The sequence below is a fragment of the Morone saxatilis genome, unplaced genomic scaffold, assembly GCF_004916995.1.
Source record: "Morone saxatilis isolate NCDOM2014 unplaced genomic scaffold, NCSU_SB_2.0 Contig18, whole genome shotgun sequence".
NCBI classification, from domain to species: Eukaryota; Metazoa; Chordata; class Actinopteri; family Moronidae; genus Morone; species Morone saxatilis.
Window position 1 is genome coordinate 3,592,561 of NW_023339740.1, and position 11,762 is coordinate 3,604,322.

The 11,762-nt window shown below is 39.6% G+C and overlaps 1 protein-coding gene across 1 annotated transcript in view; it reads right to left on the bottom strand.

The window, feature by feature from the left end:
• LOC118328085 (cyclin-dependent kinase 18-like) overlaps positions 1–11,762 on the bottom strand; it is a 50,510-nt gene that overhangs the window by 24,193 nt on the left and 14,555 nt on the right. The window contains exon 2 of the mRNA XM_035661688.1: positions 3,967–4,102. Coding sequence (XP_035517581.1) covers positions 3,967–4,084 — 118 coding nt within the window. The 5' untranslated portion in view covers positions 4,085–4,102. The remainder of the gene's footprint in view (positions 1–3,966; positions 4,103–11,762) is intronic.

The window sequence follows — 11,762 nt, forward strand, 5'->3', positions numbered from 1 at the left end:
AGCTGTTTTTATCTACAGATGCCGTGGGTTGCCTTTCAATGTGTCTGCCAGAATGAACAAACCAAACACTGGCTGTAGATGGGGACTTTTGGGTTTTTCATGAGTGTCGCGGCCACCGTAGTTCCTCCTACGTACTTCACAGTCCGTTCTCTGCGATAACGTGAAAGTGATTGCTTGTAGTGGCGAACCTACCAATATTCTTTCAGCTTTTCAGGTTTTCTGGCCTGCAACAAATTGCTTTGGTGGACACTCTGCTGTCATCAGCGGCAGCAGGCAGTTCTGACTAACCCAGTTTATGCTGCTTGCCCAGCACCAAACAAAGTTAGCAACTCGCTATTCAACAGAGTGGAGAATTTAGCATATTTTTTCAGGAGTTAATAAAGTCAAAAAGAGAGCTAAAATGAGAGTGAGGATTGCATTCACCAGGTAACATTACATTAGCCTAAAACAATGAATGCTAATGTTGTCTGCTTGATGTGTAGACATCAGTTTGCCAAAAGTTTGACCATAACAACTTTGATTGTTAAATTGTTGTGCTAAATGATTAATTAATGCAAATTTAACTTTGTCTATCTACAAACTCTTAAAGTTTACCTGTTGCAAAGCTAAAACTGGCATGTGGTCAAGCAGGTCAGTTGAGGTAGATTGATGGGAACAGTGGCTAATGGTGCTTTTCCTGTAAAAGCAAATGGCAATGTGCTTTGGACAACAGCCAGTCAACAAAACCAAGATAAGAAAATCTCACCAGCTTGGTAATAAACACTTTGTGACTTTGTGCATGTGTGTGCCAGAGGGTTTGGCTATTTGAAGACTAAACCAACTGCCACTGTCACATAAAACTAATTAAAATCAACTGACTTGAACAATTACTTTGTTATTCCATTAATCAGGATTTATTTTTTCAGCACATTCTCAACTCTGATCAAGAAGAAGCTCTCATCAGAGCATTGATGTGTCACGGTGGCTTATGTGATTACTCTCATCATTACATTAGCAAGTTCGTGTGGGAGCTCAGCAAAACAGCTTTAAATGCACTAATATATGGAAAGTGAACAAGGGGATTCTGCCTAATGTGAAATATTAGTGGTTAGTCAGGCAGTTAGTCCTGGCTACCCCTAAAGACCCCGGAAGACACACACACACACACACACACACCTGTGTTTGTATGAATCTAAATTCTGTCACATCTAACTAGTGTTCATGAAACTCTGTATGTTTGTGTTTATGTGTTACTGTATCTTGTGTGTATATGCAGCCTTGGGGGATGCTAATGAGTTCATCGTGCTCAGTGATCTGAGACTGATTCACTTTTTTTGTGTTTGCCAGTTTGATCCAGCTGCTCTTGTTTTTAATTGCGAGAAACAATAAGAGAATCCAATAAAATGATAAGACTGGAGAAGTTAAATTCATCTGCACATGAGCTGTTGTATGAACAGTTATGCATATGTATGTATTTACCACCATTCATGGTAATCATTAGGAGAGGGCATTAGAGCTTTCATTTTCTGCAGCAAACCTGATTGGACCTGACCTGACCTGCCTGGTTCGGGCCCAAAACTGCTGCCATAGGTCGGCTCGTTTCTTTGGAGTGGAAATTTGGGTCGGGCTTGGGCCCAATATAGCTTCTGTGGTTCGGGCTCGGGTGGTTCGGGCCTGATTTTTTCAGCCCAATCGGCTAAATTATTCTACCAAAAGAATGTTTTAGGTTAATCTAATGAATTAAATACCTTATATTTCAAGAAACTTGATAGGTTCATCCATTATTACCTGTCCTATTACCTAAATAACTATAACTATAACTATCTTTAATGTACAAGGATAGTTAATAAGTGTATGCTTTATTTACAATATTTACAATATTTTCACCGCTTTACCTTGATGTCAGACAGCCTTTTTCAACAGAAAACTGAAGCCGTTGTATCTATCTGTTCTATCTCCAAAGCCAGCAGACTAAACCAGATATAAATGCTTCAGTTTCCTGTCGTAAAGGGTTGTGTGACTTCAAGGTAAAGCAGTGAAAATATTCTAAATGTAGCATACACTGATATTGATTTTCATGCTTCCCACTTTGAAAAACCTGAACTATCCATTTAAAGGAGAGATACCATAGTATATATATGTCAAAATATATATATTGTCTCAGGGTATACATCGTCACATTGCCCAGTAACCATCCGATTAAATATCGATTAAATATAATATAATATAGAAAACCTTGATAATATAATAATAAAAAAATAAATTTCTGGCAGAATTTGTGGATTCCTGTCATGTATAATTGTTTGATTAGATTTATTATAACTTATAAGATAGCTCTGATTTTCTTGCCAAGGGTGACATGAGGGGATTGAGTCCACACTGTGGTTAAGTGTAAAGCTAGAGCTAAGAGGTGATTAACTTTGTTTAGGAAAAAGGGGGAAACAGTTAGCTTGGCTCTCTCCACCTCCACCAACCAGCACCTCGGAAGCTCACTAACAAATATGCTGTATCTGGTTTGTTCAATCTGTACACAAACTAAAACATAAAACAAGCATGTATACAAAAAAAGCAGATCAAACTTAAATGAGGGAGCTTCAGAAGTGTTGATTGGCACATTTTTTAACTCTTGACAGAGACAGGCTAGCTATTTGCCCCTGCCATTTGTGAGATATCTTCTTGCTGCAGAAATGCTCTGGGCATGTGATGATTATATCCTTGCAAAAATGTCAGATGATGTTTTCAGTCTAAACAGCAGCATATGCTGAGCATAACGCTGTGAGTGCATGATATAATCCTTCACATAGGAGAGAGAGGAGCAAGATGGAAAAGAGAGATGAACGGGAAAAGATTAGAGAGGAGCGTAAACATCAGTTCGGCTGCTGGGTTTGGGTCAAATGCTCCGTCTTGCTTTGTGTCCCCTTTCTTCTTCACTCAGTCGTTTACCTCCCTTGCTTTGTTCTCTTCCTCTCTCTGTGTCTGGTTACCTCTCTCCTGACCTTCAGGAGCAGACAGGGAAGCAGACAGATGTACTCTGGGGGGTTAAACTACATATCCAGCTGCTTCTCTCCATCAGCCAGCTGAATAACAGCATCACTTTACTGAGCTCCATGCTTACAGAGGAGGTTGCCTCATTTTGATTAGTTGACTCAAGTGTTACATACACAAGATGGTCTGATGAAAACTCTTATAGTACGTCATGCTTACTGTACACTGTAATGCTTGTGCACCTGGAAGATAATTTCATTACACCTAGAGTGACCTTGCATCCCACTCAGTGCATTAAATCTAAATATAAAGCATCAAATCTAAGCTTTATTTCCCACCTATAGAAAACAGCCATAAAGAACAGTGCACAATGCTGACATCATGTATGATTAAAGTGTTCACCATCCTGGTAGCTCTTCAATCTAAAGGTGCACACTGTTTTCTCCCAATTCATTGTTATTCCATCTCTTTGTGCTATCTTCACAGTCAAACTCTACATAATAATGCAGAAACACTTGAAAACCTAATTCTGAATGCATTCAGTTCCTTTGCATTATCTACACCTACTTACCCCACCATAACCCTCATTTCCCTTTGAAGCCTGCTGATCCTCTGTGGCTCAGCGCCGGTGGTGGTACCAGTCATAGCCGGAAAAACCCCAGTTAATCTGTGAGGGTCCGCTACAGACACGGAAGGAAGGAGGCCTTTTGTATTTGGTATTAAAACTCCATACGAGATTGCAGTCTACGCTCTATTATTAGACATGAGCTGTTTAATCGCACAAGGACCAAAAGACACAAGGAAATAGAAATCAGGGTTCAGGACTTTGAACGTGCTTAATTAACCAGTTGTTGTAGAATGGTTTTGATAGCCACTGCAGCAAACTTGTCAAAAACAGAACCTACAGAACCAACATATCTGTAAAAGGTGACATTAGGGAGATTTGGCTTACATATCAGTGGTTAAATGGTTATGGGTGAATGAGGAAGGAGGGGTTCTTACCCTGAGTGTGCCGTATGTTGAGCTGGTTAATCTGCTCAGTGAACTCATTTTCCTCGATGGTCTCAGTGCGAGGAACAGAAAGAGAGAAACGCCTTTTAAAGTTCTTCATCTTGTTCATGGTGCTGAGGAGCCGACTCTGGGAGAAAAAGAGACAGAGAGAGAAAGAGAGAGAGAGAGAAACAGAGAGAGAGATTCACCAAGAAATACAATAAATCCTCTGATCCATCAGTGAATACAGCATCAACACATTCTAATGCTTTTCCTGAAGAACGTGCAATATTTGTTAGAAAAATAGATTTGAACTGTTGTTATGATGTACAGAACATATTAGAACACAAATCAAAGAAATGTAAGTGTAAACACTGCCTACGTGACACGAGTTGTAGAGCGTGATGTGCAGCTGTGATGGATCTTTTTGTGCAGCTTGACCAAAGACAGTCTTCTGTGTCATCTGATAATGAGGCAGAAAGCAGCAGGAAAGCATCAGATCAATATATTCTCTCCCTCAGTAGGTTACATAACCACGGCCAGCCCTACTAGTTAGTTTCTTGCCTGCCGTTTTCCCACTCAACCTTTTATTCTCTTCTTTTTCTCTGGTCTGTGTGCTGCAGAGACTGGTGTCATGGGGTCTCCTGTACTGACGTGCATATGTGTGTGTGTGTGTGCGCGTGTGTGTGTGTGTGTGTGTTCGTGTTTTGGCTCATTATTATAAAAGGCTAAGAGATGTGGATAGTGGGTTCAATTACAGCAAGGCTCAGCATTGCCTACTGTTATTTTTAAGCCTCAATAACCCATCAGGATATTGCTGTCTCTGAGCGATCAGGGTGTTGTCAGATTATACTGACTGCTGCAATGTCTGTACAGTGCAGGTCAGATGGCTGCCTGAATCCAGACAGAAACATGCACAATACATGCACAGAAATGCACATAAAGTTGTTGTAATAATCAAGCTATATTAGCAACAGAGATCTTCTAACCCACACCATAATACGACTAATAAGTAATCCAACGGTTGAGTAATTAAAATATATATAAGGCTTTCAAACATCAGCATCATGAGCTGTGCATGCACATGGGCTGTAGCACAAATGAAAATGACGATAGTTTATGGATTATTTTTATAACTTTAAACTGCAGGAATCACAAAAGCAATAGTAAGTTTGCACAAAGCTGTTTAGGTCTGATTATTTTAAGGAGGACTAATTTGCAATGAATTCTGGTTAAATTTGGGGCTTTTTTCAAACCGTAAAATGTTTTGGACCAGGGAAACCAAGCCCCCGGGAAGAGAACCAGGCTTCGAAGCCTTTTAGGCCAAAGCAGTCAAGGCCCCCCACATCGATACATATCAGGCTGCGGCCCTGTAATTGATAAGATTTAGTCTCAGGGAACCATCTGATTAGTTATTCCATAACTCTCTGTACTGATTGGCAGAATAACAATAAAGAGTGTGGAACCAAACCTCGTTCTTTTACGTTCTCTCACAGAGCTAGCTACTAGTCAATGAGATAATAGTGAAACTGAAATATTCCCCACTTTTCTGGGGACCCCTGGGACCTCATCAGCAACCCCAGTTTTAGAACCTCTGCAATAATGTTTGGAAAGTCTAGAAGAGCCATACAAAGTCTCTTGCTCTATGGGCGTGCAATTCAAGATACGGGTAATTGGACGAACAATTTTCATGCACCACTAAGCGACTTCAATAGGAATGAACGGAATGAACTGGCCTCCAACGTTGTATCCACTTCTCCCTTATTACATCCATGGTCATGCCACTTAGCTTGCTTCACAATCCATCAGAAAAAGTTGGCCTTCCTAATAATTCAACAATTACAAGGATATTTTACTGGGAAAATTCAGCAGACTGCAACAATGTAAAAAAAGAAAAAAATCAATAGTAAACAGTAAATAGTACTAATCCCACAGTTGAGAGGAGCATCAAAGACAGGCTCAGGCTGCCTCCTTGGGCAAACAAAATGATTGACAATGTCCTCACTGCTGTACTGTATAATTTTAAAGGGTTACTCTGTCTGTGAAAAAAAACTTCAAACTGCTAGCTTCACAACATTATTATCAAGCCATAAATTAACAGACACATTTTCCTCTTTTGTGTCATTTGGTGCCACTGGTCAGGAGGTGTCTCTGATTGTTACCATGGAAACATGATTCTTAGCTCAGAGGGTAGGGCGGCAAAACTTTTCAAGCTTACAAAATACACAAATATCTTTCTAAAACCGGCCACAGGTCAGAGCCCTGGATTTTAATGTGGTTTTACACAGAATGAGGAAGAAAGCCTGTTTAAAAGTAAGAGCTTACACTATCACTGCATGGTTAGAACTCTTATAATGAACAGTGCCAGACTCTGATCAAAACATTAGTGATAACTGTCACCCTTGTATTACTTAAGAGGAAAATCATTACAAACAGGTGTGCAGAGTCCCCTTCTATAATCTTGTGTGGCTGATGTAATAACACTCAAAATCCTGAACTGAGAGTTTGATATGAGTTCATTGCCTTGATTGCATTCTAGATGATGTTTCGCACCAATGTAAGACATCTGGCAGAAATTAAACAGGCATTAAAGAGTAACTAAACCCCCAAACCTTTTTTCAGCTGAAAACCTCAGCATATGGATATTGATTAGTGTTGTTGATTGATTCATTGATTGACTGAGTCCAAATCTGGACAGTTTTTGCAAAGTATTGCTTCTTCTACTAGTTGAAACCCAGTTATTGCAATAGAATTTTGTTATTGGCTGATCTGGAGGCAGGTGACAATAATAATCAACCAACCCCTGCTTCCATAAAACCAACGTCACAACTCTGCAGAATGTGACCTGCTACGTAGCTGAAGCCTGACGCTCTAGTCCCTCTGAGCCGCTAGCTTAGTTAACGTTACAGCACAGGTATAACACAGAAGCTTTTACAACAGCTGTAAATGGTCTTCTAGTGACTGTCGAAGTTCCAGCGGACTCTCTGTGATTTTTGTAAGTGGGAGACCTGTCGATAAGGCAGCCCATCAAATAAAGGCTCAACCTGTCTCCCTGTAATTATTTTTCATTTCTGTATATGCTACAGCATCTAGCTGTCCCTCTGATAACACAAAAGAAGTGAATGAATAGCATGGGTTGCAGTCACAGAGAGACTCAAACATGGGCTCTGACAAAGTCTGGATGAAGGTTTACTAAATTATTGTTTTCATGGCCTTGGTCAACTCTGAAGCTGGAAATAAGAAAAGCTATTTGCTTTCCAGCAACCTCAGCACAGCCAGTCAGCTCAGGTTTACTTGACAAATGCTGTGTAGCATTAGTTACCTAAACAACTTGCGCTGTCCTGGTGTCACACCACTGATCAACAGGTGGCGATATAACAGGTTAAGTTATGCTGCAGTCCACCAGTAAAGGCTGGGAAAAACTTTTTTTATTTATTTTTATTTTATAGTTTTATTTATTAATTTATCTACTGTGTAAAGGTATGGGGAAACACATAAAAAACCAACACTAATCTAGTTTTCATGTTATAGAGGAGAGCTGTAAGAACTGTAAATTGATCTGATTATTGTGAACCAAACAACCAACTTTTTACTAATTTACATGCTTTAAAATTTTGTGATCTAGTTGATTTTAAATATAATGTACAAAGCACAAAATAATTTACATCCTAACTGTATTCAGAGGTTGTTTGAAATGAGAGAGAGCCAATGTGAACTCAGGGGAAAGGGTGAAGACAATTAACCCCAAAAAATAGATACTTTGTGGGATAATTTGGATAAGGAATTAGGAATGTGTTGTTTACTTTTAAAAAAACAAAAAAAAACAAAAACTAAAACTAAGGTGGTTAACAAATATAAAAGTAAGGTATGATCATTATTGTGCTTGAAATGTTTGGAGTTCCTGTTTCTGTTTTGTTTTTCTATAGCTTTAACCTAGTATGACAGGGTTGCCTATTAGACTTATGTAAAGAGGGAAGCTATAATAAGCTAAAGCTCCAGCCTACACCTTTCCGGTCAACAATTTCTTCTTTTCCCCCTTTTAATTTAATGCCTAATTGTTTTTCTATTCATTTCTATGTGTATTCATTGTGGACAATTGTTCATATGGACCAAAATAAATTACTACTACTACTAAAATGACATGTACAAATAATTAAAAATACTTTGCATAGATATAAATCCCTGCCCTCTCCTGAAGGGTGCTATTTTAATTGTGAAATCAGATTCAGACATCAAACTAATTATGTCCTATATACAGTATATGTTTACATACAGTATATAAGGTGCAAGATATGCAAGGCTTGGGAGTTTAGATAAAATAATGAGAGCGTTCTCAGAACCAGAGTGTGGGCGGCAGCCATAAATTGAAGTGGAGAAGAGGAAGCAGCTCAAAAGGCGACGGTTAAAGCAGATCAGTGCAGAGAAAAGGAGGATTTCTAATTCAGCAAAGGAGAGCCCTTTAGAAATCAATCAAATTCAGCTCATGTGACCCTCTTGGTAGCACAAAAGAGCAAAGTAACTGCTACAGCGCTGGTACAAGCAGGAATGCCAGTCTTTTCTGTGGTGTTCATGACACACAATCATGTTCAATAAGCAGCTAAAGCAGCAACAAAGACCTCAGCTTTATATTTCTAGAGCTGGAAAATGCTTCTGGCTCAGTCACACGCTATTTCTTCCATCACAACATTAACATCTATTTCAAATGTACAGATATCTCAACAGCAATCATTCCTGCTCACTATAAGTACTCTGATGGTCACATTATGCAGCCATACAATTGGCTACAATGAACATAAAAACCAGACAATCAATAGGCATTTATTATTAACTGTCAGATAAAATACACAAGCTCAGAGAAGCGTATGAGTTTAGGAAAATTAAATAATAAAAAGCGATCAGATACAAAGCAGATTAAAGGGTTAAGAATGGAGGAGGAGAGAGGCTTACTCTGCAGAGAGAAATCAATACCCTTAGGCTGGCTAAAGTCCTGGTGTGTTTGTGGTTGTGGCTGATGTTTTTCCCTCTGAGAATTTGTGAGGCCGCCTTTGTGAAAGCATACTTCCCTGGAGTCTTAGCAGGGTAGAGCCACATAGTAAGGGAGCACCTCCAGTACACTTCATACAGGAGGTCAAATGAACAAAAGGACACTGTAGTTGACACTGTGCTCTAAAACAGACATGTAAAGCGTTGAAAAACAACAGTACAAAGACCTCTTTGTGTCACAGGCTGAGTAACAGCGCTGGGTCATTTTGCTAGTTTGTTTTGTTGTGATCTCTCTAAAGAGGAGGACAGTGTTTATTGTTATGATGCGGATGAAAATTGACCTTCTGTTCCAGCATTTTTTCACTGATGATACTGTATTTTCTACTCAAGTAAACGTGTTACTGTATCTGGTTTGTGATTTCATAGATACTCGTAGCTGTTATTGCCATACGCTGTCTGTTGTGAGTTTATCACCCTAAAAAATAAATACTTACAGCGGATCAATTTAAGGACCAGTGTGTAGGATTAGGTGGTGTCTAGCAGCGTAGTTGCAGATTGCAATGCCCTCGTATCAGCCTCCCCTGCCAAGCACGAAGGAGAAACCACGACCGAAAAATGCGGGAAAAATGCAGCCAGTGTTAGAACTGTAGAAATGGCAGTTCGATTCAGCGTTGTTTAATACAGACATTTACTTTTCATTTAAGCCAATTCTTTAAAAGTGGCAGTGCTTACTTCAAATACATATATTTTATAAAATACCAGGAAAGTTTTTTTTTTCTTTATGTCATGGGAGACAAATGTATTGTTTTAGAATTTATTTTCCAATAGACACAGAAAAAAAAGACTCTCACTTTCAGGTGAAAAGTAGCAACATACCACATTATGTCTCTGTCATTGTCCCTCACATTCACAACACAAGAAGTGAGCTGACTGTGTGTGGCAAGGAACCTGATAGCAAAGACCAACTAAGGCAGTACACAAAGAAAGAGCAACCAATTTAACTTCATTAACAAATAATCCAAGGACAAATACAGCACACACTGGGAGCCTCTCTTCATCCACTCCGCTCTCTCATTTGCCATCTTGAACAACATAATTGGATGGGTCGCAAGTGAGAAAATTCCTGATTGCGATGAACTGTGTGTGTGTGTGTGTGTGTGTGTGTCAAACTGGCGGTGTGCTTCATTTATCTTGTGGACAACAAACTCCTCTGTTTGGAGAAGGGTACAATTTAAGGGTCTGGATGCTTGCAGCCAATCAGGAGTATGTGGCTTCACTCTCACAGCTACTCTATCAAAGGGAGGAAGTTAGTCTGGCTACACACACACACACACGCACACACACACACACACTCAATCTCACAACTGCATCTGCTCCAAGCGAGGTGCCAACAAATCTCTGTTTGCCCATAGCTGTGATCCTCCCTGGACACAAACACACTTCATGTTACCGCTGCGCTCTCGCTCCTCTCTCTCTCTCTCTTTTGTAAAATCCCTGTTCCTGTTTGATCTCTGTTTGTCTTTCTCAGCTGCTCTCACCCTCTCATGCATCTCTATGAAGGTTTATATCTTTTCTCTTTGTGGTTTCACAAATCTGGACGCAACTTTCATTTCTCTTCTCATACATTTCAGATGCCAGCCCTCCAAAACCATCCACCAGCCATTCATAAGTCTGTAATGTTACACAGGGGAGCACAAAGTCATTTGATGTGTTTACTGAAATTGAACAGACTCCCAGCACTGAATGATTAAATTGTGGACCAAGATTGGACAACCAAGGTTGTCAACAAATAATCTAAAGTAAAAGGGAAAATGATGGCTGTAAAAGGCTAAAATAGTCACCTTTCAAACTGCCTGCAGGCACTGCTGTAGCTGAAAAAACAACTCAGGACACTGAGGTCATGTCCTCTGTATAATTGGCTCAATTTAGGGCTTTTAGAAAGACTGTCCTCACAAGAAAAATTATAGCATTTGTTGTCTGTTCAAAGGCCTTAACTAACCTGCAGACAAGAACCTCTAATGGCCAAGGAACAAAGGCTGTTTAGAGGACTGTTTGAAAAGGGCAGACACTTCCAAAAAAACACTGGGCAGGTGATTGGATGAACCATCCATCACTGACTATCACAGGCCCACTTCAACCAATCAGATCAACAAACCATATAACATAACTCTTTCCAAAGCCAGTTGGGAGAGGAGCGAAAACATCTTTTCCATAGAGAAAGGTCTTCAGCCATTGTTTGCTCTTCTTTCAATAAAGAAATACCTTCCAGTTCTGATATAACTGATGCTAGCAGTGTCTACGCTGACCTCTAGCAGCTTCTGTTGTTGTTTCCAAGAAGTTACTTCTCACTCACATAGTCACACACACCTAGCATTAAACCATGTCTGTAGCTCATGCCGTAGGTGCTAGCAGAGCTAAACGGCCTAGCAAAGTTATGTTGATTATTGTTGTTATTACAGCAAAACCTTGTTTGTTTCCTGTATTCACTGGTCAACCACGATGGCCACTATTTAACCAAGTAGTTTTTGTGCCTAAACCTATCCAAAATGTAACTTGAGCGGTGGTAGATCAGCAAACATTTAAATGAATCATTTTTGTTAGGCTGAGGTTTGGATGGCACTAACAAATGATGTTGACCTGCTGATAGGGGACATCAAATCACAAAATGGAAGTCATTTAGTTTGGAGGTCTGTAAGTTACACATGGTGGTTTTTGAATGGTTAATTCCAGTATTCTTTTTCTAGAATCAGAATCAGATTCAGAATCAGAATTGGGTTTATTGCCAAGTAAGTTTTTACACTTACAAGGAATTTGTCTTGGTGCAT